The following is a 27945-nucleotide window of genomic DNA, read 5'->3' as shown; positions in this document are numbered from 1 at the left end:
ATTACTTTATTAATGGAAAAATAAAGATCAAAATAAAATTGAACCACCTTTCATCCCGTCCCGACCTTTCAGCCATTGACGCTACTGCGCATGCGCGCCGCGATTCCCTTCCCTTCCCTGCTCCCTGTCAGCACGTGCGTTCAGGTAAAGTACGAACTGCGCAAAACACACACAAAAAAAATGAAAATCCATATTTATTCTTTATTCTTTATTTGTGTTGTACACGTGTGAATATGTGAAGATAAATTGTTGTTGTGTTGGCTTGCAAAGAGCTAGTTAGCGAGCTAATTTGTCGATAGCTGCACCGTTAACTAGCTAGTGTCGTGTTGTTTAAGTGCAAACTGCGCACTTTGCACACATGTCATATTTTAATCTGTTTATAAACTCTCTGACTTTACATTAGTGGTATTATAACGCTTACAGGTGTCGTCATGAACCGCTCACTTTCTCCAAACATGGTTCAACCCAACCTGCCCCTGAGGAAACCGTCATCCAGCCCGATGGCTGTTTCGGCCCCGGCTCTGAGGCACCTCTCCGGGCCCGGAGCTGCAGCACCCCTCCGCCCCGCTACTGGTGCCACCGGAGACGGTAAATCCCCCAAGTCCTCACCAGAAAACACCCACAGCATCAATGGTTGGACTCATAACCTGCCAGGAACACCTCTGTTTTTATGTCACTTGGATAATTGCATGGAAATATGATCCACATCTAAATATTTCTTGGGTCTTAAGTTTCAACTCATTAACTTTTCCTGTTTTGCAGGTCTTGTTCATCCACTGGTCATCAGGAGTAACTCTGGAGTATGTGTCAAAGCTACACTTCTTCATCTGAAATCTGTTCAGCCTGTTTAATTTAAAGTGTCCCTTCTCAATGCCATTTTCTTCCTTCCTTCACAGGTGTTGGGATCCGAGCCCCCAGCACTGACTGTGTATTTCTGCAACTTCTGTGGGCACCAAGGTAACGGTGCACTATAAATGGGTTTGTTCAGGTCCATTAGCCGCGCACCAGTGCTAAAAGCAGCCAGCGATACCAGTTCAATTCACAGATAAAGACGTTCTCAGTCGGGATTGTTGTTAAGTCTGTTGCTCGGTGTTATTTTTACCACAAATTGTCTTGGCTAAGTGTTTTCAGTGCTGGTGCTTGTGTTTCTGAATGTGAAGAATGAGGAGGTGTCTAGAATCAAGGTGATGCTGTGAGATCACAAACCTCCTTCTATGCCAGAGATGAAAATCAGACTAAATTGAAAATTCAGTATAATTCACATATTTGTTTTTACCAATAGGCATTGGTGCTTCTGTGATTAAGTTGGCAAACAAGCATGTGCTATTAATAAAGTGCTGTTTTTGCCTCACTAAAATGGTTTCCCATTATCCCACAAATTACTTTCTGAAATTCATCAAACAAATTTGAAGCCCATGGAGGACAAATGGTAAAGATGACCCTGACTAACTACTGGGTTTAAGTGATGTAAGTGTGAGAATTGCAGCAATGGGAAGATGTTTTCTAGTTCTTTGGGTGTGTTGATGGAAAAGGGCTAATGGATGATGATAATACAATTAATCATATAATTTATCACACTTGTACAACATCATACAACGTTTCTTTGGTCTTCACTGGTAGGAAACTTTCGGTGCACGCGCTGCAAGAAGACGGCTTACTGCTCTGTGGTGTGTCAGACAGAAGACTGGAAGGTGCACAGGCACACGTGCAAGTCCGTTGATCCAGAACCTGCAAAGTAAGCCGGTTCACCCACTGACTCAGCTGTAACCAGTTTTTAAATACTCCTAACAAGAAGACTGTCAAATACCAAAGATGTTTCAAATTGATATATAATGTCCAGCAAGTAATGCATCTTTTATTCTAAAGAGCAAAACCAAAGGAAATCAGTGCTTCACCTGTGACAGGAGACCCAGCCGGCCAGTTGGAGTTGAAGGTAATTGCACAGCTTTGGTCTTTATCTGCAAGTTCTGCAGTTGCATTATTAGAAATAATTAGTGATCATTTTGTCGTTTTATCTCTGTTTATTACAGCATACTGATGCACCCAGCCTCCAGAGGGTGTATTTAAAAGACTTAAATATGCGCAAATCTGTTATGGGAACAGAAATCAAGGTAAAACACTCCCAGTTTTTTTTCTCAACTGCAGATATTGAATACCAGATGTCAGTATTTGTTTGTTGTAATTGTGTATGGTTTTTAGGCATCTGTTGTCGAGTTCTACAGCCCCGGCAGATTTTACCTTCTTAGCCAAACCCCCGAGTTGCTGGAAGCCCTGAAGGTCATCAGCGTGGAGCTTCAGAAAACGTACAGCTGCCCCTCAGCAACAACATACGTGCCCTGTGATGGGGAGGTTTGCGGAGTGCAGTTCTCCTCGGATCTGGTGAGCAGAGACCTTCTCAATGATTTTAAGAGGCAGAAGATTTGGTACTTGACTGTGTCACTTGTGTTTGCCTAAATTTGTATGTGTAGAACTGGTACCGAGGCCTCATCCAGACTTTGTCACCTGACCAGAAGACGGCTAAAATCCTTTACATCGACTTTGGCAATGAAGAGTGTGTCCCTGTGACCAGGATCAGACCCCTGAGTGCCAACATCCAGCCATTTAGTCCTTGCGTGAGTGCATAGTCACACCACTTAAATCAGTTGTATTTTTAGAAGTGTCCAAAGCTGCAGTTATTGCGATCAAAATATCTTTTTTAGTTCCCCGAATATCATCAATAATCCTCAGACAACCATTAAGTTCATGATGACTCCAACACTAGCATCTGTTATGTCCAGGCAATGGAGTGTCGCATCGCTGGGGTGCTGCCATTGGCTAAAAACTGGTCAAGCGAGTGCTGTGTTGCAGTGAGGCAGCTGCTGGCTGGCAAGACTGTGACTGTGAAGCTGGTGGAAACAGTCGAGAATAGTTGCATCCACGTTGTGGACATCCTGCTTTCAATGGGTAGGTTTTAGAAAGGCTGGAATAAATGATGATTAAAAGTCTGTCTTCAAAGTCAGTAACCCTGTTCGTGTTTCTTGTAGGAAATACATTGAGGATGTTCCTCCTTGAATATGGTTATGCAGCAGAGGAACCGATCAATGCAGCACCGACTCAGCAGGAAATAAGTAAGATGGCTTAATCTTTACTCAGCCACTCGGTCTCGCATCATGCTACATACCATTAGGAACATAACTGGGGATAATGGCAGTTTGCTGTAATATTCACTGTTTGTCACTTTGTCCAAAAATTCAGTTTGAATGAATTTGACATGGCACGCAGTTTGTTCAAATATATGACATTGCTCGCAAGTCTCCTCCCATTTTTGTAGCAAAACAATGCAACTTTACTGGCTTACTTTACTGTTAGGTCAAGAGCGCATGCAATAGGTCAGGCTGACAGTGAGCGCCCTCTGCTGGATCACGAGGCAAACTGATTCAGACAGTCTGATGCGCTTCTCACTGTACATTTTCAATTTGAACAGGTCATTGCAGTTCGAATGTGAACTTTTCCTCCTGCCTTCAAATAAATGTTCAAATTATGAATAAAAAGTCCTCAAGGTCATCACATTATTACTGAAGATATGAACAGATGTTTTGCTGCTGGCAAAATGTCATAGATCTGTTCATCTAACTTTGTTCTGTACTTTTCAAAAGTCTAAAAATTTAGAGCAGTGCAAGTTATTATCTTTTATTACAGATAAGTTCTGCTGTAATGCTCCAAGGCCTTCCTGCATGACCCACAGACAAACAGAATACATGCAAAGAGTGTTCATCAGTAAATAAACAGTTTCACAGTGCATATCTTTATACTTTTGAAGTTCTTTTATGAGTCCTTCATGAAGTCTAAGTGAAAATATGGTAATTAAATAGAGACAGAAACTAATTATTACTTCTCAGAGCAAACATTTTCACTGTTCACTCTCGTTAAAATGATTTACAGTATCTGTTTGATCCCCTTCAGGTGTCATGATGAGTGCATCCTTGGAAAACTTCAAGCGTCAGTCCAATGGAAAGGACGACAACACCTGGGCTCATCCTCCAGAGCCTCTGACCCAGGCGGTGGGTGACTCCTTTTCTGTTGTGGTCATCGACTTCCAATCACCCACTGACATTATTGTACAGAAGGTGGAACATGCTGGTAAGGAGCATTTTTTTCTTCTAGTGCACACAAATTAAACCTCTGGACCTCTGTATTTTAAACTTGAGAGATTTGGGTTCACAGGAGTGATTCAGGAGTTGCAGTTGAACCTGAGGGAACATTGCTCTCGAGTCCCAGCCCCTCAGAACTTCAGACCAGCACCCGGCACTGTTTGCTGTGCCCAGTTCTCAGGTACAACACGTGTTCATTGGGTTTCTTGAACACATTGCATCTACTTAAGAAGCACTCATGCAAACTGTTTTAACCAGGTTTCACTGGATCAAAGATTTTTTTATTTGCTAAATGAGAAGTGAATTCTTTATCAGCCTGTGTTTTTGATATCAGTGAGTCTATTCACAGATTAAAAATAATATCAAAATGGTAATCTCTACTGGTTGACCTGTGTTTCTTCCAGAGGACAAGCAGTGGTACAGGGCCAAAGTTCTGGCATATCCCTCAGAAGAACGCGTCTGTGTTGGCTATGTTGATTTTGGCAACTCCGAGGAGGTGGAATTAGGTCACCTGCGGCCTATAAGCACTTCATTACTGGCCCTGCCAATGCAGGCTATGCCTTGTGGCCTTGCAGGTAGTATTAGCACTGTGCACAACATTTTAAACTTCTTTTTAAACAATCTGTATTGAGTTGCATGCCTGCAGATATTGTTTTTTTCCTTTCATTTCTCAATGTCTCCTCTACCACTACCAGAAAACTGCTAAGATTCATTGGCACAATCCGGTTTTGCTAAATTGAAATGTTGAAACACAAATATATGCAGTCTTAAGTCCATGGTTGTTCACCTACTCAAACCTGTGTGTGCTGTTCCTTTCCAGGGGTCCAGCCTGTAGGGGAGAGTTGGTCAGACGACTGCCTGTTGGCCTTGCGGCGAAGAGTATCGAACCGAATACTGCGCGTTGAGATCCAGAGAGCCGATGAGGGCAAAGCTTCCGTGGCCATAATTGACGAGGCCAGCGATCCTCAGGCCAATATAGCTGAGCTGCTGATCTCTGCCGGTTACGCTGCACCCACTCCTGTTGCCACCACGAGTAGCAACCAGCAGGTCGACCAGACGACATCAGCTTCTCCTGAACTGCCTGGTGAGAAGTGTCTGAAGTTCATCTTGCTAACGTTACATTTTGAGGATTTTTGCTCAAAAAACACAGAGTAAAATTGCGCCTGTGTATGTTGAATGTGTTGAAATGTGCTCCTCAGTGTCGACTCCAGCCTCTGAGCCTCTGGTGTGGTCTTTTCCTGAGTTTCCCTGTGACGGCCAGACAGTGGCGCTGCTGCCCAGTGTTCTGGACAACCCTGGAGAGTTCTACTGCCGCTTAGACAATCCTGCAGGTATTGTTGTTTGAGCATAGAGGGCCACCATCATTAGTTTGTCACAAAAAAATTAATCACAATATGGGCTTGTTGAGTCTTATTACAGTCCCTAATGGGCCTTCTTCACATCAGACATTTAGACTTCTCACAGTAATATTGCTGTCTGTTTCTTTTTTAATCTTAACAGGGGGTCTTAATTGAGTTACATCATCTATTTAGTACAGCTAATCCTTAGTTTGAGTCATTTGCCATATGTTTGTGGACACACGGACAATTTTATTGAGTAGAAAATGGTTGGCAATGACTTGTATCCTTTGTTGCTCCCCCAGACTGATGCAAGTAACTCCACCAACTATTAGAAACACTGCAGTCTGTATGAAACTATGTCATTTCAGATGTCCTAATAAGACTTCATCATTGTATTTGTGTGTTTGTCAGACCACCAGCGGCTGATAGATCTTGGGGCTGAGCTGAAGCAGCATTGCGAAGCGGATAACTCACTTTTTGAGCCCAAAGTAGGAGAGCCGTGTTGTGCCGTGTTTCGAGGTGAGACTCCCTGTTGTGATAATATGTTAATTGAGTTCTGTTGTAGTTGTCCAGAAAGTAGTTTTTTTTGTGGGAATATATTGTGTTTCTGTTTTCCCCCTCAGGTGATGGAGCATGGTACCGGGCTATGGTGAAGGAGCTGTGTGAGAACCAGGTGTCCGTGAACATTGCGGACTATGGTTACAGCATGAAAGTAGAACGGCACCAGCTCAGATCCATTACACAACGACTCCTGGCTCTACCCTTCCAGGCAGTTCGCTGCTGGCTCTCAGGTTGTGTGTGTGTGTGTGTGTGTGTGCGTGTGCGTGTGCGTATGTGTCTGCGTGTGTTTTCTCCAAGTAAATATGAACTATAAGTAATTGGTCCATGGTATTTGTTCCTATGCCTCCGTGCAAACGACAGCTGAAGCTGGAGGTATTTTGTTTTCAGCTTGTTCGTCCAACTATGATGAACTTGATATCTGAGGAACTGATAATACATGAGGGAATTTCTTTAATTTGGCAGCAACATATTAGCATTTGCTATCGAAGGTCAAGGTCACTGTAACCTCATAAAACATTTATTTTGGCTTCTTGAATGTGACATCTTAAAATGGCCTTGAGGGAATCTCTTCAAATTTGGAAGAAACATTCACTTTGAATTCAGGATGAGCTGATTTGGAATTTGGTGGTGAAAAGGTCAAGGTCACTGTGAACTCACTTCAAAGTCTTAATTAGACACATTATGAGTCTGGATAAGGCTGGACACACATGATGTAATCTGTAATGTCATTGGCTGGTGGAGGCATTGTGGTAACTGTAGTCCTATTTAGCAGCAACATAAGACATACAATAATTAAAGGAAGTTTAAAAATAGTTACTAAAAGATTGAAAGTATCCTGTTCATCTTTTGAGATTTAAATATGGGTTTGTTCTGTTTGGTTTCAGGTGTAGAGCCCCCGGGTTCAGAGTGGAGCAGCGAGGCCCTCCTGTGGTTCCAGACTTTGGTGGACGGCGAGCAGCTCTCTGCACGTGTCCTCTCTGTCACTGAGCAGGGCTACGGGGTGGAGCTGCAGAGCAGAGGGCAGAATGTGGCCGATGCCCTAATTTCTGTGCAGCTGGCCAAAGTTCCTGGAGAGGTTCCCAAAGAGATCCATGCAAACACAGGCTCTGAAGCCAAATACCCAGAGAGTGCAACACAAAATGAGCTCAGCCAAAACCTTGCACAAGCCTCCATCCAGGCAGGAGCCACTTCCAAAGAGATGCCAGCTGAAGAGCAAACTGCTGTGCCATCAGAAGGTCAGCTACAGCCGATGACTCTAAGATGTAGAACATTGGTCGATTTAAGGAGCCTGATTAAATTGTCTTTAATTTGTTTTCCAGTACCATCTTTCCCAGTCAACTGGAAGACAGTGGAACTGCCTCTCAACGAGACCTTTAAGCCGTACATCGCAGCTGTCGCTAGTCCTTCCCTCTTCTACCTGCTTGGTCCCAGTTTGGGTCAGAACCCTCACTTCGTCGCTCATATCCAAATAGTGAAAACAAAAGGAAAGTGCCTCAGCCACTCCTTCCTGTTGTAATTGCTGTGTTTTTTTCAGTAGTAGACCAGCAGACGCTGCAGCGGCTGATGATGGATGTAGCTGCCTACTGCAGCAACAACCAGGCATCTTTGTCCTCTGCTGTCCTGAGCAGACCAGCTCCTGGGGCTGCCTGCTGTGTCCAGTTCTCTGGTGAGGAACATTGTATTATTCATGTTATACATCACATGATGGACGGATAACTTCCAGTGATTACATTTACATGATAGGATATTTTGGACATTTTCATAGTTTTCCCAGGGAATGATGTATGGATCTTGATAGAAAAAATCGGCATATATAGGAAACTGATATGGATGTGTTTGTGCAATTTGGTGCAACATGATTAAAATATGGAGGACTGCTGGATGTGCTCCACTTAGGTTTTAATCATTGCTATTACTCCCTAAAGCCACTAGGTGTCATACAGGTAAATGACAAGTGAATGACTATGGGCCTGTTTCACCCTAACATATATCTGCTCTGCACAAAGGCTGACAATAATAACTGTGAAACATCACACTGGGATATTTAGACTCCCCGCTGGGTTCATTTTCACATCAGATTGTGGTTTATGAGGAAATTGCATCAAGGGGTTTAATAGTCACTGTCATCAGGGGAAAACCCCATCACCCAGGTATCATCATTCCCACACATTGTTTAACGATCGCAGGAAAGAAACTGCCTAGCTCGCAAATACAGTCAGCTGCCATGAATTCTCTTCCTTCCTTCTCCAATCCAGTTTTTATGTTTGTTCTCCGGCAATTCTTGAGACCCCACCTGCAGTTGCTACCCGTGCAGACCCAAGCTGGTAATTTGGTGTCTGCTAGTAGATATAATTACACAGCGTGTGCTCAGTGCAGCATAGGAGCGGCTCTGCTTTAAACACAGTATGCAGGTAGGAGACTATACCTTGGCATACATTCCATAGCTCGGCTAACGACAGGGTCCGGTTTAATGGAGTTCTTTTTGCAGTGTCTGTGGATTCTTAGCCGGTACGGGCTCGGCACACTTTAAGGGCGGATATTTGACCAGAAGACCAGGAAATAATGATTATTGATAACAAATTTCTATAAGATATATCTATGTTATGGGCCTCAGACAATTCAATTCAAGTTTAATGAAAATGTCCTTTTTAATCTGTAACAGAAAGTTGAATGAACACATTACAATAAAAACACTTCCGGAGCTTGTAAACTAATCTATTAATTATAATCCTCCGCAACTTTTATTCCTCAAAAATCCACCAAAATATGAAATAAAAGTTGTTGGACCTTTCTTTTTTCCAGCCGACAGTAACTGGTACCGTGCAGTGGTCCTGGAAGCCGGTGAGAAAGAGTTGAGTGTCATCTATGCAGATTATGGCAACACTGAAAAGGTGCCGCTCTCCCGAATCTTACCGATCCCCGAGCACCTGCTGCAGCTTCCCTTTCAGATCACCCGCTGCATCCTCGCTGGTAATTATACAGCTTTATATTCTTCTTTCTGGAATAAATTTCAAACTAAACCATAATTGTGCTATCTGTAATTCCTCCCTTCTCCTAGGTAAGGAGCACTTCCCCGTCGAGTGGCCAGAGGAAGTGCAGCAGCTGTTTCAAACCGTCCTCTCGAATGACGTCCTCGCCACCGCTCTGTCCTTCGACGGCTCCGCTAACGTGCTGTCGCTCACTCTGCCCGCTGAGAGAGGCGGAGGGCAAGTCACTGCCATGATAGTGGAAGCACTGCAGATCCTGACCAAGACAAATCCTTCCCCAGCCACCACCCAGAGGGCTGAACAAACCGACAGCAGCACGCCTCCTGTCAGCTCCACGGCCGAGCCCGAGTGCCCACAGCCCAAGTCCCTACCTGAAACCCAGAAGAGGCCTGAACACACAACAGCTGCCAGTGGATCAACCATAACTTCAGAGCCAACGTCCCTCACTCGCCAACAGATTAAAAAAACACATGTAGAATCAGACAGTGGTTAGTGACGTCACTATTTCAATGTTATTTTCCATATTGTTTGCAAATCTTTACTATGATATAATGCAAATAATAATTCTAGCAAACCAGGTGTTCAAATAAAAATCTGGATCTAGTGAATTGAAATGTGGTTTCATAAGGGTGCTGTTGGGCCTTGGCAGAGGTGTTCACTCCACTCGGTGCTTTAATAGTTTACAGCTTGTTTCTGGTATCCATTCTATTTCCTTGCTTAATTAGGTTCAAATGAAGCGGCAGGTAATTATTATTTTCAAAATTGATTTTACTGTAATCTTTGAAAAATGTGTATTTCAGAAGATCCGGTGCAGAAGATTGTTGATCAAATGGAGCCACCATTAAAAGTGAACACAGAAACTAATGGTATGTCAGCTTTTAAAAACAAGAACATGTTCTGTGACTGTCGGACATAAAATGTTTTCAAATTTTCAATCAGACTTTTTGTGACAGCTGAAGATGGTGTAATGTTCACTTGTCCTTCTGTTTGAATCTCAGATCCTCAGACCTCCGGCTGCTGCTGTGCCAGCCTGAAGACGAAGGTTCGGCCTGGAGTTTGAAACCATCATTTTTATTTATTTTTATGACATTTGATTTCCTGTCGTACTTAAAAATGTAGAAATAAAAATGAATATGTCGTTACCCTCCATTAAACCGGACCCTGTATACATATATAATGTGTATGTTGTTTCCTCTCGTCTTCCACAGATGGATCACCTGGAGCAGCTGATGCAGCTGCACATTTCTCTCATGGGGCAGTTCGTTGGACAGAAGAAATAATGTTTACCCATAATGCACTTATCTGCAAGTTATGTTCCAGCTTTAATTTCAATTTAGTGCACTTAAAAGTGAAAATGCACTTTTTGGAGGACATTTGTTTTTAGCCTGCAGTTAATGTTTAGGTTTTAATATTTTCTAAGGCTTTTTGAAATCCGGTGCTTGAAAGTGAGCAGAAATATTTGAGATGTTCAACTCAATTTGTCAAAGTGTGTGTTTGTCTACTGTGAGTGTGAATGGAGCCGCTGCCATTGGTTTCTTTATTCAGTCCTATGCACTTGTTCAGGTGGGATGTTCATCCTGGTCCAGTTTTCTGTTTGACGTGTGTTTACATAAAAGTTCTGTGATGGAAAAAAAGACACAAGTAGAAGTTGTTTTTATTTTGACAGCACAATCCCACGACTCCAAAACATCCAGAGTGAAAAGTTGTTGTTTGAAAACGTGTTTCCTACATTTCCCTGAGTGGAAGTGTGAGGATTAGTTTCTCCTAATGGTCCCAGGCTGTCTGAGCTCCTCCCTGTCTCCGTGTTTGAGACGAGGGCAAATCAGAGCCTGTTCACCGGTGCAGGAGAACCAGAGGTGTGCGCATGGAGAGGAGGCGGGGTCAGTGCGCTCCTGTCCCCGGGGCTGAGTCAGTCGCATCCCGGATCCAGAGCGGAGAGGAGCCCCGGGGGAGAACCGGCCAGAGACGGAGGAGCCCAGACTGCAGCGCACGGTAAGAAGATGGTTTATCTGATATGTCTGCGGGTGTTTTAGTCTGATGATGAAGCTGCAGAGCGCCGCCTGCTGAAAGTGTTTACATGTGAATTAAATGAACCAAAAGCGGAACATCTGGATGTTTCTGCACAGATGCAAATGCGCAAAGAAGAATGATGGATATGAATACAAATGTTTAATTTGTTTAATCCAAGTGCGAAAGTACCACTATATGAATAAAGGTATGACATCATTTTAGTTGGAGAACAAGTGAATTGAAAAACACAAGAAACCAAAACAAACCCCCTTAAAAGTGATGAAATGAATTTCTTGAATTCCATGCACCCATTTACGACTTAACCAGGATGAGTGGCATCAGTTTTGTTTGTCTTCTTGAGTAAACCTGGGCTCCTGTTGCATGATGGGGTCACAACCTCTGACCCCGGGTTTCCCTTAAAGAGTGACCAGATGTTGACAGAAGTTGAACTACAGGGGAAATTAAACTTGTTTAAATTCTATCAATTTTTATTTAAATCCTGAAACGTTAGCTTGTGTTTACTTGTTGTAAAATAACAGCTGGGTGTGTTTCTCTGATGTTAAAATTAAAGCAACCCTATGTAGTTTTTATTGAGCAACAGCGCCCTCTGCAGCCACACGTGATTAATTCCATTGGACTCCGTGTTTCTAACGATTTAAGTTGTTTTCATGTTGAGAAAAACACTAATGAATGTTGGATATTACCCATGATCCTTGGCTAATTGAACTACAGGAGCTGCTGCTGCTGCAAACAGTTAACAAGGTTTCCATAGGGTCTTAATATCTTAAGTGTAAAATCTAATCATCTTAATTTTGGACCTTGAGTCTTAAATACATAATAGGTCTTAATTATGTTAACGTTGGTTTAACCTTACTTCCTTCATGCTTTAAAATATGTGCATCGTTTGTAATGTCTGTTTGTGTTGTAGTTCTTTCTCAACAAGACAGATATTAACACACAGTCATAAAACTAAAAACAAGACCAATGAAGAACTGAGTCAACAAACACTGGGGTCAGAAATGTTCTCATTCTCTGAGAGATAACATGGAGTTTCAAAGGTTATTCTAGGCTTCTTTATTTTATCTTTTAATTATGGGGAAGTTTAAGTAATTCTAGGGCTTCAATATTCCTTCATATCGGTCCTACTTGACACAGGTCTTAGATTTCATTCATTATGTTCTTAAAGGGTCTTAAATTTAACTTGTTGAAACCAGCTGAAACCCTTCATATTTTAAATGTTTCCTGGCTGAATATTGGAGATAAACGCTGGTTTTCAATGACTCCTAAGTCTTTTTACCTGATTTACAGTGCAATTTTGATAACTTTAATGCCAAAAAAGTCACATAACGTTGCTTTAATGATGTAGACGGGAGCTTTTATTTAGTTTTACTCCATCAGATTGGAGTAGAAAGTTCAGTAAGGTTTTCACATCCTCTGTGTGTGTGGTTGACCTCCTTGCTCTTTGAACTTGTCCCTTCGCTTAATTGAAAACCAACACGTTCATTTTGAATAACAGTTGTTCTTCTGTTGTTCTAAAAGTGGCTCCTCCAGGTGACTCATCCTGAAATCACTTAACTTGTGAGGATGTTTTCTCAAAGCGATTCACCTCCAAGTACAGGTTAGGAGACCTCGTATGAAGTCGCTCCAAATGCTCGACCTCGTTTCTAATGACAGACTACAAGAGTGGAGGCACTTTCCAACCTGTCGACCAATTAAAAACAGACGGCACATCCACGGTCGAGGCCTTTTTTTCTTTTTCTTTAAGGTGGTGGTGTGTTTTTAGGAATGTCCCAAAATTAGTCTCATTTCTTTTTAAACCCTGTGAATGAAAGTATCCGGTTTACAGACTCATTCCAGCTGAATAACGTTTGACCTAAATCCAGAAATTATGAGGAGCTGCACAAACACATGCATAACAAATATGTACTTTTAACAAAAGCACCATAGACCCGCAGGTTTGTCTCTTTAAGTTGAGCTGTAATGAAAGTTGAGTGCAGTGTTCAGTCTGTCAGAGGGCGACAGGCAGGAGGTGGAGGGATCCAGAAGAATGCTTGTGAAGAGGCAGCCAATTTTCAGACAGCGGTGTGTCGTGCACATGCGTGTGTAGTCTACACCATGTGGATATTTTATTTGTAGGCATGCATGACTGCTCCCCCCCCCAAGCCCCTGGAAGTAATGAAATTTATTGTCCTCGAGACGTAAATACAGCATCAATAGCCCCTGGAGATGTTTATCAGCCTGGGGCTTCTCCGACAGTCGCTGCATGCCTGCTCCGTAGATCTGTATCACACACACACACACGCACGCATAGTACACACAGAATCCTTAAAGCTGCACACAATTGTGTCTCTGTTTCAGAAACACACAAAGCCTCTTACCTATAGGAAGGTCTCTCACACACTTCTCTCACACAGGCAGGATATTATGGTCGATCTCATCAGCAGTTAATCAAACCTTGTCCTTCGACTTCAGAGCCAACAATGAACGTACAGAACAAAGCAGGAGGGATCGTTAATCCTTGGTTTTAATACACGGAAAGATGACATGAAGTTAAAATGTACACTCTGTACACACTTTATTCATTGGTATATGACTCATAATTATAAGCTCACTCCATCATTTCATCCTATTAGACGTGTTAAGTTTGAATAATAATTAGCATATGAATGAATTATTGAGTTATGTCCAAAAACATGTTTTCTTGAGGTCACATTGACTTTGTCCTTTGATCACCAAATTCTAATCAGTTCATCAATATCAAGCCTCATCCAGGAATACACACATTCCGGGTGAACACACACTGATTACACCGTAGATATCGAGGACACACACACAAACACACACAGTCTCAACCCTCACTGCGAATTTGAGTTCCCACTCATTATAAACTCTCTTTCCCAGTCAAAACAAAGATCAGTCGACATGCTGGTGTTGTGTGTGTGTGTGTGTGTGTGTGTGTGTGTGTAGACAGTTAAGTGTTTTGGTACATGCCAAAATCCTTGTGTTCCTCCACGTTGGCTGACAGTCGTCAGGTATCGCTCCATCTGATCTTGTTGAAAGGTCGACCGACAATTAGCTGAAGAAACGAGTCCTTAAGGCAAGTTTCTTACTCGACCTGCCTGGTAAAGACGGAGGCTAAATGTGGCCTGTGGCTAACATCTCTCTTCATCCCCCTTTGAGCCTCATGCTGTGTTTCTGGTACTTCAGGGAAAACAGCCAGCCAGGCTTGAAATGCTGTTTTTCTAGTGAGATATTTCACCGGTTCCCAACCTGGAGGGTCAGATCATGACATTTATGTTGCACAGAATTCCATTTCTCTTTTTTATATATATATATTTTTCTTGACTTTTATGTTCTATTTTTTGAAATATTGAATACTTCCACTTCTTCAGCCTCGTAAAAAGCCTTCAAACGTTGCAGCAAAGTTTTCAATACTACTTAACCTCCTGTTTTTTCGATTTTGTTCTATATTTTCTTTCTAAGCTCGTGTCTTATCGTTCCAGGTGTCCCAACATGCTCCCTGATATCCATCTCTCCCTCCTCGTAACTCTGCTGCTGCTGCTTCAAGGTCGGTTCTACTGTTCTGCATTGAATCCTCCCTCATTATAAAGTCAAAATATACAAATGCACAAAACGTGACCGTACACAACCTTTAGCTCATCTTTACAACCTGATTCTGTAGCTGCGTATTTGCTGTTTAAGCCTGACTGTGAATACTTTGTGTTTTTACACCTTTTCTACATCATTGAACATTCAGGTTAGTTTAGCTTAGCACACAGACACTGGAAAAGGAAGGAAACGGCTCATCCGGCTTCATCCAAAGGCATTAGTTTGTATTTATGAACTTCCGGTCTTAAAATGGACCATCTGAGGGCTGGTGTTTGACCCAAATTGAGATAAATGTTAATATTCGGGTTATGTTATGAGGTTAAATTGCTGACGGAGAGAGAGACTTAAGTCAATGTCATGAAAAGCAGTATTTGTGAGTATATTGAGGTGTTGGAAATGTACGACCCTCGACTGATGCTCCTCCGGCCAACCTCAGATTCTTTACCAGATAATTTACTGCTCAAACCTGTCGAGTCCCCGGTCCTGAAGAATTCTCGTACGTTTCCACACAGGTCAAGTTGAGTGTCGTATTTTATAGCGTATCGTCAGTTGTTCTCTTGCACCTGAGAGTTGTTGGTATTTGCCCGAGGGCAGAGGCGGCGGCTGTGGGGCAATACAATCTGCAGCTTGTTTTCAAAAATGACAGCTTTAGCACCATGTAAAGTATTTATTAACAGCCAGTTTAAGACTTTGAACCTGAACCAAACCAGACTGTTTTCACCTTGTCCGAGACGCCCCCTTCTCCTCCTGCGCTGACAGGAGCTGATAACATGTTGCAGGATAGGTATCCATGTAATCCGCTCTGTCAATGTCAATTTCACAGACCAGGTAGAAGCTGATTTTCTGTGGTGGCTGCTCGTCACTCCTCGGGCCTGAAGGATTCCTGCTCATTATCTCCTGGTTTTCCTGCCATGTTTTCGATCACAGATATTACAGATACACAGAGTGGCTTAGTGAGAGGCTGAACAGACGGACTTTTTGTTCAGAGCCGTGGGGCCCCGCTGACCACGAGAGAGCAGCTTGCCAAGACCCTAAACTTTCACTGTCAGGAGGAGCTTGGTGCTGGACTGACGCTGGAATTAGGAGGCGGATGAAAGGGTCAGGATTGTGAAGAGGTCGCGGTGTAGGGTTGCAGCTGCTGCTTTTCTTTTAGCGATTAGTGTTGTTGTTGGATTTTACAGTAGATTGTTTCCTGTGATGGTGATGACCAGGATGTCGTGGACATTAAAAGAGAGGGACGTCAAGTCAGCTGCTTTATTTGCTCTCAAGGAAAATATAGTTTGTATTTCAACATTATTATCAGATTTTTTCTAGTTTTTGCTGTGAGAAACAAACAGAAATCAGTATATAAATGATTATGAATAATTCTCTTATCTATGTTGCTTATACCCCAAAAACCTCCCAACATATAATTTTCAATGTGAGGATTCACCACATTTCTACATCTTATAATATTGTAGATTGTGATAAAGATGTACATGTTTTAAAGTTCTGAAAATCTATGTTTGTTTAAATCTGGACTCATAAACCGCTAATTCTACAGTATTTGTTAAAAATGTAGTTTTTCATAATGTATCTTTTAATGTTTATATTGTTTTGGTTTGTTTGTGTCATATCTTTTCTCCCCAATCCTCACACTGACTCCTGGTGACAGAAAGCTGAGGATAAAGTCAGTGTTCGTGCTACAGTGTCGGATGCAGAGATAAACTTTGCACATGAAACTGATCTGTGATGTTTCTGTCCCTTGTGGTTTTCCTCTTCTGACTGAAGAGAAGGACGCTGCACGTTTGTAAAATCACTCGAGTGCTGCGTCCCTGTGCTGGACAAATACCTCTGTGACCCACTGGGGTTACCGGGGACACCAGGACGTGTTCACATGCCGGACAGGAAGTCACATGTCCCCCCCCCCCCCCCCCTCCCTCTTCTCTGAGCTGTAGCCTGAACAGAGCAACGTCCTCTCAGTGACTAGAGCCAAAGAATGGTCTTCTTCTCTTGTCCATTCACATTAGCTTTAAATACTCAATTATCCAGCCCAGAGGGGGGGGTCAAGTGGGAGTCAGTGAACAGCGTCGGCTTCAGGGACAAAATCCTGTTTATTCTTTTTATTTTATTTTCTCTAGAGGCTCTAAAGATGTTTTTTAGTGTATTTTAAATGTTTTCTAAGCCCATCTGTACTGGACAGAATCTGGAGTTAGTTTGTGAACTGAATGAGCAATAACGCAAGATAATGATTAAAAATATAAATTAAACTGATTAAGTTAGACCTTTAGTTTTCACTGCCACCCCCTGCTGTTCATATTGAGTAACGGCAATATTTCTTCCCTCAACAAAACAGAGCCATAGTGATAATAATAACACAGGCTGACATTTAATCTGATAAGACAATTAACTCATATAAAACACTAGACGCTTAATAAATGTCGCCTAACAAATGCAGCTGGTGCATGAGAGAGAATAGACGTGTTTCATTTTATAGGAGAAAAGATGCATTTTAAATTAAAGGTATGTTTATTTTAGTTGAAATTATATATTTTTGAAAAAAGTATAATTCACAATAGAGTTTATGGTTAAACTGTAAAATATATCTTAGGAATCATTGCCTACTTCTTTTAATATATATCAGCTGATGTGTTACTATCAGAATTTTGAGACAAAAGCATTGTCTTTGTATCTTGAATAGCTTTTTCGGTCCTGTTAGCACCGTGCATGTGCATAATACTGTTTGTTTCAACATTTCACCTCCACCTTGTTGTTGTTTCTCTTCCAGTCCAGCAGGGCATCACGGTGCAGGAGATCCAAACCAGCCATGACAACATCCTGAAAATCAACTCTGCAGGAGAGAGTGAGTCTGTGACCAAGACCACGTTCGAGGCTGCACATCTGCATGCATCTGGTTAAACATTGGGTCGTGCATATTTACAGCAAAGTGTGAGGACTGGGAGGGTTTTGTAAATTATGCTGCGGTTGAGTTATTTCAAATAGAAAAATCCGGAGTTGGAAACTTGACCCTTTGAGGTGGTGGGTGGTCTTATCAGCCTGATGTGTCTGTGAGGAAATGGGAAACACTCTCAGCCTCTAAAGATCCTCTGCACGATCGGCTGCACATTCTGACACCACAGTAACACTGCAGGTTATTTACGCCGTCAGCGAGTACAAACACGCTCCGGGGAGGGAGAAGGGAAGAGCTTTTGCTCGGTAATGGTTTTGTGGAAAAGAAAATTGAGCTCTGGCACGTTGAGCAGCTTTTGTTCTTGTTATGTCGAGGTATTATTTTCGTCTGCAGCAGCCCGTTTGATAACTAACCAGGATAATCTCCCAAACACGATAGAACATAGGGGCTCTTTGCCAGGAATGCATCAGTTTCTTCTTCCTTATCTTGACATCTTGTGGGTTTATTTCATTTCTGCTGTGTGTGTGTGTGTGTGTGTGTGTGTGTGTTTCCATGGGAAGTGATGCAGTGCTCAGCGGCGATGGACATCCTCTTCCTCCTGGATGGGTCCTACAGCGTGGGGAAGGGCAGCTTCGAGAGGTCCAAACACTACGCCCTCAAACTCTGCCAGGCGCTCGACATCGCACCAGACAAGGTTTGTCTTCTTTCCCCCTCTCTTTCATTCCGACTGTTTCTCTCTCGTCAGTCACCGCCGGTTTGACCCCACGTTTTTTACAGGTGCGAGTTGGTTTGATTCAGTTCGGCTCCACTCCTCGGCTGGAGTTTTCTCTGGACTCGTACACGACCAAACAGGAGGTGAAGAAGCACATGAAGAAGATTTCTTACAGGTGAGTTTTTCCTCTCACCTGCACAGAGACGGTGTTTTGGGATATCGGAGGTGCTCAGGGTTATTTGAGGTTTTGCCTCTAATGAAGCAATGTATCTCAAACAATGAGGATCTAAAAGCACAAACACAGTTAAAAAACTAATTGAAAACCAACTGCAAGGAATTTTAATATTTCAAGCTAATTTATCACAGTTAGAGTGAATCTCTCAGCCAAGGCCCAACAGTCATAGATATCAGTTTCCTAAATGTACCAGATGTTTCTTCCATCAAGATCCATTAATCATTTTCTGGAAATAAGGTGAAAGTTTTGAAAAACATCTTATCTCGAAATGTTAAAGAAATTAAAGAAAGATTCCTGGATCCGCACCAAAATTTAATGGGTTCTTGTCTGACCTACACCACATCCTTCCACCAAGTTACCTGAAAATCGGTTTTGTTGTTTTTGTGCTATCTTGTTCACAAGTACAAGTGCAGTACAACATTGTCTTCAGCCAGGATTGTTCTGACACTAACATGTGAAGAATGTTTCCACGCTGTAAACTCACAGGGGAGGCAGCACCCAGACAGCCCTGGCTCTCAAGTACATCCTGAGGAAGGGTTACCCCGGCGGCCGCAACTCCTCCGCCGTGGCTCGCGTCGCCATCCTCCTATCAGACGGGAGGTCTCAGGGCAACACGGTGCAGGCGGCTGCGCAGCTCAAAGAAACAGGCGTGGTCTTGTTCGCCGTCGGCGTGCGCTTTCCCAGGTAATTAAAACATTGTTCATCACGTCTGTTAGCGAAATTATAAACTACAATACATCTTCATTTTGTTTAGTTGTTTGATTTACTGTTTTATCTGTGTCACAGGTGGGAGGAGCTACACGCTCTGGCCAGTGAGCCAATGGAAAGCCACGTTTTCTTCGCCGAGCATTTCTATGATGCCGTCAACGGCCTGTACACGACACTGAGCACGTTCTCTGTCTGCAACGCCACGCCAGCAGGTGGGAGGTCACTGGTTCGTCACCCGACAATAATGAGAATCTAAAAATGATCTCTTCCTCTTTAACTCTTCTCCGTTCCCAACATCCCTCCATCCTCTCTCCCTAACGCCGATTCCAATGGATCCCGTGGTTTTCTGTCGTCCAGGCTGCCAGTTGGAGTCGTTCCCCTGCGAGAGGAAGACGCTGGAGACGGTGAAGGAGCTGATGGGGAATTTCATGTGCTGGAAAGGCTCCAAGGGTTTTTCACCGTACACGTCCCTCTGCCCCCACTACAGGCAAGATGAAGTTTAAATATGTGCAACAAAACAAATAGCATTCTCCAATTTACTGAAACTGTTTTAATACAGAGAACATTTTCTATGTAGCTGCACATTACAGCCATTGGAGAGAAAATTGGTAACTTTGAAAACGTGACCAGAAAACGAAATTTAATTAGTTTGTTGGTTTTTCGGTTTGTGTTTTCATGTGAGTTGTGTTTTCACTTCTTATTTTCTTGACCCACATGTTGCAGGTACAACAAGGCTTACAAGAGACACCAGACAGTTTGCCATCGGACCATCTGTCCAGGTGATAACCTTGTTCTCCTCCTTTGAATCCACATGCATGTTAACTTTTCTCTTTTCAGATGGTGTGTGTTTGTGCTGCTCACCTCCTGCCCCCCCCCCCCCCCCCCACCCCCCCTCTCTCTCTCTCTCTCAGAACCCTGTGACTCTCAGCCCTGTCTGAACGGTGGAACATGTGTATCAGAAGGTCCAGAGGGTTACAACTGTGTGTGTCCGCCGGGATACGGAGGAGACCCTCACTGTGGTACGTATGTGACACCATGTCACCATTTCATATCATAAAAGTAATTAAAACCAAACTTGTCAGAAATAACAACGACTTTGTAGTTTGCTCAATGTCCCATCTACTAACATGGAGGAGGTGAGGTTTTGAATAGACGGATGTACTTCGAGACGCTTCACTGTTGGGGAACCGACATGTCGTCCGTCTTTATTTCCAGTTCATGGTCCACTGAGATACTTGCAGCTCTTCACTAACGAACCGCTCCCTCCTCAGCTCCTGCGTTGTCACTCGACTGCTCTGTGGACCTGCTCTTCCTGCTGGAGGGCTCTGCCACTCTCACCTTGGAGGGCTTCCTCCGCCTCAAGTCCTTCTTGAAGCGCTTCCTGCAGACGGTGATCGGGTCCGACAGCCCCACCAAAGTCGGCTTGGCGGTGTTCGGCGGCGAGGCTCGAGTCGAAGCCCAGGTGGGTAAGTTCCGAGGGAACCTGAGGGGCCTGCTCAAGGCGGTGGACGCGCTTCAACCAATCGGCGGTGAAACCAAAACGGGAGAGGCGCTTCAGTACGTCACGCGCCACGGCTTCAAGAGCGCGCCGGTCTTCGCTGATGTGTCGGACGACCTCCCCCGCGTGGTGGTGCTGCTCACCGCCAACCCTGCCGTCGACGACGTGGTGCAGCCGTCTAAATACGCGCGGGACAGGGAGATCTTTCTTATCGGGGTGGGACCGGACCGCTTGAGGGGACAGCTGAATAATATCACCGGAAATCCACAGAGGACTCTCACCTACACGTCACCGGACCGGTTCAACGCCAAGATCCCAGAGCTCAAGGCCAAAATCTGCAGTGTGGACACACAAGGTACAGAACAGACTTCTACACAGTCTCCTATCATAGGCAGAATATTCTTGAATATTTTCACTATTACTACTGTATACTGAATACTAATATATCCACATTGTACTCGGGATTCTGTCTTTGCCTCCAACAAGGAGGTTATGTCTTCACCCCTGTTTCACCCCTATGCGCTCTACTCTATAATAATTCTTTATGTGTGTGTTTCCCAGGTTGTTTGGGTCAAGCAGTGGACCTGGTCTTTGCCGTGGACGCCTCAGGTGGCGTCGGCCGTGATAACTTTGCCACCCTGCGCGACTTTGTGCGCAGCCTCACCGTCCAGTTCGACATCAACCGGGACGTGGCCCAAGTGGCGCTTGTGGCTTACGGACGCAGAGCCACCACCATCTTCAACCTGGACGCCCACGAGACGGGCTCCGCCATCCTCAAGGCGGTAGGCGACGCCGGCTACGTGGGTGGGGTGGCCTCGACCGGCACGGCTCTGCTCCACATCCACTCCGACGTCCTGACCGTCGCCCGAGGCGCACGGCCCGGGGTCAACAAGGCCGTGGTGGTGCTGACCGACGGCTCGGGCGGGAGCGACGCCTTCGTGCCGGCGCAGAAGATACGAGACAACGGGGTGTCTCTGTTTGTGATCGGGATCGGGGACGTGCAGAGAGAGAAGCTGCTGCAGATCGCCGGCTCGGAGGATCACATGATCTCAGTGCCCATGTATGAGGATCTCAAGTACTTTGAGGACGTTCTGGTGCAGATGCTGTGTTCAGGTGAGATGCACTCAGGGAAAAACTTCCATGGACAGGAGCGAGGGGTTGATTGAAAAGAAAATCCTAATAATCTGCCATATATTGTTTGTTTTTCACCAACACTCCTTTACAGCTGTGTAAATGTAGAAAACAGATAAATAGAGACTGTACGACTCTGAATTTTAATCTTTGAATATATGTGACTTGATAATAAGTTATTTTGGGGGATTTTCTGTCCATCAGAGGTGAAGAAGCCGGTCAACCTGTGCATCCCGAACCCGTGTATGAATGACGGGGTCTGCCTCATGTCAGGAGGAAGCTTCCGCTGTCAGTGCCAAGGCTTCGAGGGACCACACTGTGAAACAAGTCAGTGAACTAACGAGAGTCTGGTTTTTAAATTAAAAGGGCTGCGCCTCCATCAAGTATTCTGTGTGTCACTGAATCCCCTCTCATCCTGATGGACCCTGTCGAATAGGAATAGTGGTCGTGACTTATTCTGCCGGTTTTGTTCACAGGAAGCAGGAGGCCGTCATCCAGAGGAGACCTCCCGAGGCCTGCAGGTCTTCGGAGGAAGAGCAGGCAGAGGAAGAGCCACCAGGAGCTGCTGCACCACTACAAGCTGCACCGCCGGAGACACGCCGCCTGACTCGCCTCAAACACGCTCAACACACATTTATTCACAGAAACCAATCACCTTCGAACTCTTAAGAACCAAGGATGTTTATTGGAGTAAAGGGAAAATCAATGTTTTTGCTATTTAAACCTGCACTGGAACTTGAACAAGTGCCTTCGAACTGTGTGCGTCTCTACTGTGGTGTCCATTTGTGTCCTGGTTTGTCTTTTTTGTTGCATTTGTCAGCCCTCACTGTGTATTCAAAGATGTAAACTTTTTATATTATAATATAGTACATTATAGTGTGTATATGTGTCGAGATTCTTTCTTTTTTCAGTTTATTAATCACAAACGGCACAAATTCCATAGGTTTCAGTAGAATTCCTCGACTTGTTTTCAGCAGCTCAAACATCCTCATGTCAAACGAGTCCCGTTCATGAATATTTTACTTTCATAAGTGAGGAATGAATGTGTTGACTCTAATTATCCTTTAAATGTTTAATGTGTCCTCTGCAAATTTAACCTTCAGTTTGTTTTCAGCAGAGAAACTCCACTAATGAGTGCGAGGTTCAAAGGCTAAAAAAAAACAAATTCTCAGTCGGTGTTGTCATCAGTACATTTTTATTTGAATAAAAAGTGCATTTCTACCTAGCAATACAAGCCAAGAGGCTGGATAATGGTGTAAATATATTTACATCTTGGCTACCAGCATACATGAACCAAGCTACAAAAGGGTGTGTACAAAATGGGCATTTTAGTCGAGGGGCGTCTCTGTCTCAACATTTCAGTGGTTTCAAATCTTTGCGGTTGTAGCATTGAAATATCTCGTTTCATCGTTATCAAGAACGATTGTTAGACTGGCCAAAACGCTCCTACATCCAATTCCTCCTCCTTGCAAACAGAGGGAAATAAAAAAACACTTGTGAAGTCATTAGAGCCAAAGTTATCCAGTGGTATTTGAAGAAACAGCTTGTGCGTCTCTCTGATTGGCTCTTTTTGGTCTTGGCAGGGAGGTGATGAGGATGAAGGATCCAGAGAAGGGAGGTTGTTGATTTATTTGTCTGGACTTCTAATGCTAAACGTAGGACGAGTTGTGGATTTGATCAGGTCAGAGGAGACCAAAGACTGTTTTCCTCCTAGGTGGTGGATTTCTTCTCCCACTCCTGTAAACACAAATAAGAAAAGGAGAGTGTAACGAATGTTTCATAATACTTTAATAACTTGTTCCCCCTGACATCCAAACTTTCAAACGAAATCTATAGTCTCACCTTAGCTTTCTGCAGAACTTTGCCTTTCGTGGCCATGATGGAGGCCGGTCTGTTCTTTAGTGCAGAGGCAGAGTTGACCGGTGAGACCGAGTCTGCACTGAGGTTGTTTGGGTTTTGGGACGATGATGATGTTGATGAAGATGTTAATGAAGACGATGATGAAGATGATGTCTGGGTAGCAGGCAGGGTTGAAGATTTAACCTGAGGGTAAAAGAAGAGAGGAGGTTCTTTCATAATCAGTATTTCAAACTTAAAGGTTCTGAAGTTCTGCATTGGTATCATAGACTGTATTTAAAGATGGACGACGACACGTTACAATATAGAATAAAGCTTTTTAACTTGGCCCACGTCTCATCCACAAACATGGAGGAGGTGGCAGTTTATGACCTACACTAGCACCGGCACTAGAGGACGATCAAGACGCCGTGGCTTCACTTTTTGGGAGCTGTCATGTCGTCCATCTTTGTACCAACAGAACCAGTGCACTGACCGTGGGCATGTCCTGGAGGCTGCTGTCCAGTGTGGTTCCCAGTGTGAACTGCCCTGACTCCACCTTCCTCAGACTTTCCTTCACCTCCATCAGCCGCAGCTCCACCTCCACCCTGCGTTGCTCCGCCTCCCGACACGCCTCCTCCCTCTGCTTCAGACGGGCTTCCAGCGAGGCCTGTTGTTTGGGATCTGAGGACGACAAGAGAGGCCGTCAGTCACGTCGAGGTCGGCCTCACCTTTGTTATCAGGGGCGCTACGGGGAGTGAAGTGTGTGTATGTGCACCTTGGCAGGCGCTGAGCTCCTCTCTGGCCTCCCTCCGCTCCTTCTTCAGGTTTCCCAGACTGCTCCTCACCTCCTCCCTCTCTCTCTCCAGGCAGTCACGCTCGTCGATGTAGCGCCGCATGTCGGCCTCCGTGCGGTTTTTGCCCAGTTTCACCTCAACTGCACCAGGACTCCCTGGGAATTGAATATTGACATTTTCAAAGATTCACAAATTCACAAATCAAAATGAAATAAATTCAAAAGATACAGTGGTTATTAAAAAGCTAATATTTCCTTTTGAATATAAATGTAGGTTCCACTGTGCAGCTCTGGCTTTGACTGCAGGGGATGCAGTATTTCACTAGAGGGAGCCGTGGTAGTTTCAGATTAGAGCGAGAAGGAAGCAGTAAATCTGACTCAATGCACAGGTAAATGCATTTTATGTCTTTTGGAATGTGTTGATAAATATAGTGAGACCTTGAGCGACAGGAGGACACTGCTAAATTTTGTTCTTTATTCTACTCCCCTCCTGGAACACTGTCACTGTCCCTGTGTTGTACTCTCACCCATGGTGTGAGCTTTGGGCCGCAGCGGTTGAGGACTCTGGGGGAACCCAGCCGCGGTGTGACCCGTCGGTCCTTTGTGTCCCCCGGGGGAGCTGAAGGCCGATGGGATCCCCAGGCTCATCCTCTTTGATGTCTCCTGGCTTTGGGACGTGGTTTTGAGGGACTGAAGTTGGGCGTGCTGCGGCGTGGGAGTCGACGGGCGCGTTAGCTCTGGTTTGCTGACAGCGGAGGTCAAACTTGTTTCATATAAGCCGGGTGTCGGCTCTGGCTCAGAGGGGTTTGTCGAAGTGACCTGAAATCAGCCCACAAAATATAAAATATGAATTAAGTTATGTGAGGAATTGTTATGTCTGTTTTCTTATTTTGAATGTGTTTGGGAATTTGTGAGAGCGGAGACGACTCTACCTCGTTATCTTGACACGATGAGTCTTTCTGCTCTTCCACGTTAAAGTGTGTACAAGTTTCTTTGGTGGGCGGGTTTTTACCCCCACAGGATGTATGGAGGAAGGAGCGCACAGGAATCAGGTCCAGGTAAACCTTGTCCTGCTCGGTTCCCTCTGGATCCTCGTGTGCTGCTTGTGTTTCATCACGTTGCTGAAGCTGGTTGTCCTCAGTGTCCTGCAGGATGCTCTCCTCGGCGTCCTGCGTGTCACGAGAGCAGGAAGTTAGGAGATGAGAAGTGGCCACATGAAGCGATTCCTGGATTTGAAAATGGATTCATGAAACAACAAAGGAGAGGCTGCGTGTTTTCTACAGCAGGAACATCTTTTACAAAAAATTGAGAAAGCTAAATATTAGGCCACATGTCTCCCAGGGGATTTTCCAAAACTAGGCAGATTCATAGAAATACCGTTGTTATTGGAAAGTGGCCAAGTTTCTTACTTTGTTTTTCACCTTTAACTCGATTGAGTTGGTTTTAATTGTGAACGTACCTCTGGATCTGCTAAAGACGCCACATCGTCGTACAGTTCCTCTGAGTCGAGAGGGACGGCGGGCGGCGTGTCTATGTAGGTGTTCAGCTCTGAATACCTCCTCTGCATCAAGCTGGAGAAACACACACACAATTAAACACTGTTCCCCACATATATGTTCTGAAGCATTTCCCATGTAAGTGGACTGAAGTGAGAGCGTTACTATAAGGAAGTCTTGGCAGCATTGACGATGCAGGAGATCCTCTCCGAGTTGACGTAGTCGTACGTCAGGTCCTCCGGGTCGGTCTTGCTGCCTGTCTGTGACAGCAGGAGGCCCAGCCAGTGGCCCATGTCCGCTGACGTCTTTGCCTGGGAGGGGCCGAGAGAGGAGAGGAAGGGAAAAGATAGAGTGAGACATCATGGATTTAAAACCCTGTCATTTATTTTGTATAACTCTCTATTACTTTGTATTAATAAACAGCTCACCTAATAGAAACATATTATTATATGTTATTGAAACATCATGGTTTGACACATATTTCCTGAAATTACAAAACTTTAAGTTTTTGTATTTTTTTATATACTGGACCTGAGAAGTTTGAGTGAAGTGAATCAAAAACATAGTAAGAAAAATAAAAACCAGAACCGTAAATCTTTTAGAAACAGCCCTCAAGACTAAACATGAAATTCCTTTGCCTATGACCGCATATGCACTGCAGCAGGGTGGTACTGAAAGCCTCATGAAAAAGGGTGTAGCACAAGTCCCCCCCCAAATCCCAGTTTAGTAAAGCACCCCCACCCTACACACACACACACACACACACACACACACACACACACGCACACATGCACACGTATATTACATAGTTTGATGTCAGCAGGAAGTGATTTCCAGACGTTGATACTCTATTAGTGTTAAAGTTTCCGACAAGAAGCTGCCCACTGTTTTCTCTTTCTGAGAAATGTTGATAAAGAACGGAACTTTTATGCAGACGTGTTTAACTTGTGCTTATTTTTTGCCACAACACAGTAAAGCTGACATATGCTCTCCTTTGAGGACAGGAAACATACTTCACGTACGTCACGTATCATATGGTTGCTTGGTCCTCTTTGCTTAACACTAGGGTTAGCGTCATGTGTCACTTTGGTGAGAAACGGTGTCAGACCTGTTCAGACTCTAACCCCCAAACATCAGGAGAAATGTAACACACAAAGAAGATCGTCTACCTCCAGAGTCGCCACCTGTGCGCCGTCTGCGTTGATCCTGAAGGAGTACAGGTGCTCGGGGCTGGGGTCGGGCAGCACGCAGCAGCCCTCCAGCGTCACGGCCGGCTGGCTCACCTTGTGTTTGCCCTTGTCCTGGTAAAACCACAGCTGACCGTTCTTGATGAGACACCAGCAGGTCCGCCATTGGCTGTTCACCAGCACGTTGAGGTAGCCTGACGGAGGAGGGAGGAGGTGACTTTGTTATGAGGAGCAGTTTCACCCTAAGTTGTATGTGCTGTTGTTTTCTTTACCCTAGAATGGGCCCTTTATATTCAATTACTTTATATTTACATCAGGAGCGGGTCCTCTCTACGGAGGCCGCTATGTTTTTTACAGTAGCCCAGACTGGACAAACTAAACACCTTTTGAGTTTTTATAACAACTGAAGGCTGCCACAGGTTCTCTTCCATGTTTCAAAGGGGAGGGTGAGGTGAGGGGTATTCAGCTGCAACATGCAACTTCACCACTAGATGTCACTAAACTCTACACACTGAACCTTTAAAACTGATATGGAGCCAAAACGCTTATGTGGACCGAGATCGATTTTAGTTTGAAAACACCATTTTCAAAAGAAAACGTTGCGGTACGGACGTAGCCTCAGCAACGTCGTCTTACTCACCTGACGTGTCGACAGATTTCTCTGGACTCTCCAATGAGGAAGGTTTTTTCTTGCCGATGTTCATGAGGTTACTGAACTTCCAACCTGCATCTAATTTTTTCTTCACTGTGGAAAAAGAAGTGTTTTTTCTCATAAGATTTTTGTTTTCAGATCCCAGAACCCTGTCGTTGAACAAAGTT

The 27945-nt window shown here is 44.2% G+C and overlaps 3 protein-coding genes across 8 annotated transcripts in view; 2 read left to right on the top strand and 1 right to left on the bottom strand.

The window, feature by feature from the left end:
• The first annotated feature begins 32 nt into the window (after window positions 1–32).
• Window positions 33–27945, top strand: tdrd1 (tudor domain containing 1). 4 transcript variants are annotated; one of them, XM_034570243.1, is made up of 27 exons: window positions 33–144; window positions 424–588; window positions 763–800; window positions 897–957; window positions 1621–1735; window positions 1867–1933; window positions 2031–2111; window positions 2200–2379; window positions 2469–2612; window positions 2778–2943; window positions 3024–3107; window positions 3943–4119; window positions 4204–4311; window positions 4535–4705; window positions 4951–5214; window positions 5330–5461; window positions 5882–5989; window positions 6094–6261; window positions 6916–7266; window positions 7351–7467; window positions 7569–7697; window positions 8834–9001; window positions 9090–9506; window positions 10017–10060; window positions 10227–10324; window positions 10706–10727; window positions 27939–27945. In XM_034570243.1, the coding sequence occupies exons 2-25, from the start codon at window positions 432–434 to the stop codon at window positions 10296–10298; spliced, it is 3519 nt and encodes a 1172-aa protein (XP_034426134.1). In that variant the 5' UTR covers window positions 33–144; window positions 424–431; the 3' UTR covers window positions 10299–10324; window positions 10706–10727; window positions 27939–27945. The 4 variants fall into 4 exon arrangements, with proteins under 4 accessions (XP_034426134.1, XP_034426132.1, XP_034426133.1 ...); XM_034570241.1 differs by having other exon boundaries at window positions 7566–7697; XM_034570242.1 differs by having other exon boundaries at window positions 51–144; window positions 404–588.
• vwa2 (von Willebrand factor A domain containing 2) lies at window positions 10861–22694 on the top strand. Of its 2 annotated transcripts, none has more exons than XM_034570247.1 (14): window positions 10861–11010; window positions 14532–14596; window positions 17405–17479; window positions 18088–18221; window positions 18305–18414; window positions 18961–19158; window positions 19261–19394; window positions 19540–19669; window positions 19906–19961; window positions 20094–20201; window positions 20454–21035; window positions 21242–21793; window positions 22016–22138; window positions 22288–22694. In XM_034570247.1, the coding sequence occupies exons 1-14, from the start codon at window positions 10883–10885 to the stop codon at window positions 22416–22418; spliced, it is 2526 nt and encodes an 841-aa protein (XP_034426138.1). In that variant the 5' UTR covers window positions 10861–10882; the 3' UTR covers window positions 22419–22694. The 2 variants fall into 2 exon arrangements, with proteins under 2 accessions (XP_034426138.1, XP_034426137.1); XM_034570246.1 differs by having other exon boundaries at window positions 14532–14622; window positions 17404–17479.
• Window positions 22987–27945, bottom strand: part of afap1l2 (actin filament associated protein 1-like 2) — a 34779-nt gene continuing 29820 nt past the window's right edge. The window contains exons 10-19 of one of the 2 annotated variants that reach the window (XM_034570244.1): window positions 27767–27871; window positions 27109–27320; window positions 26105–26250; window positions 25903–26014; window positions 25376–25669; window positions 24971–25262; window positions 24426–24599; window positions 24144–24331; window positions 23654–23854; window positions 22987–23548 (exon numbers count right to left, since the gene is read on the bottom strand). In XM_034570244.1, the coding sequence (XP_034426135.1) occupies window positions 23522–23548; window positions 23654–23854; window positions 24144–24331; window positions 24426–24599; window positions 24971–25262; window positions 25376–25669; window positions 25903–26014; window positions 26105–26250; window positions 27109–27320; window positions 27767–27871 (1751 nt within the window). In that variant the 3' untranslated portion in view covers window positions 22987–23521. The remainder of the gene's footprint in view (window positions 23549–23653; window positions 23855–24143; window positions 24332–24425; window positions 24600–24970; window positions 25263–25375; window positions 25670–25902; window positions 26015–26104; window positions 26251–27108; window positions 27321–27766; window positions 27872–27945) is intronic. The other variant, XM_034570245.1, reaches the window with a different exon arrangement.

Source organism: Hippoglossus hippoglossus, chromosome 19 (assembly GCF_009819705.1).
Source record: "Hippoglossus hippoglossus isolate fHipHip1 chromosome 19, fHipHip1.pri, whole genome shotgun sequence".
NCBI classification, from domain to species: Eukaryota; Metazoa; Chordata; class Actinopteri; order Pleuronectiformes; family Pleuronectidae; genus Hippoglossus; species Hippoglossus hippoglossus.
The sequence above is the reverse complement of the archived record's forward strand: the minus strand, read 5'-3'. Positions and strand labels throughout refer to the sequence as shown.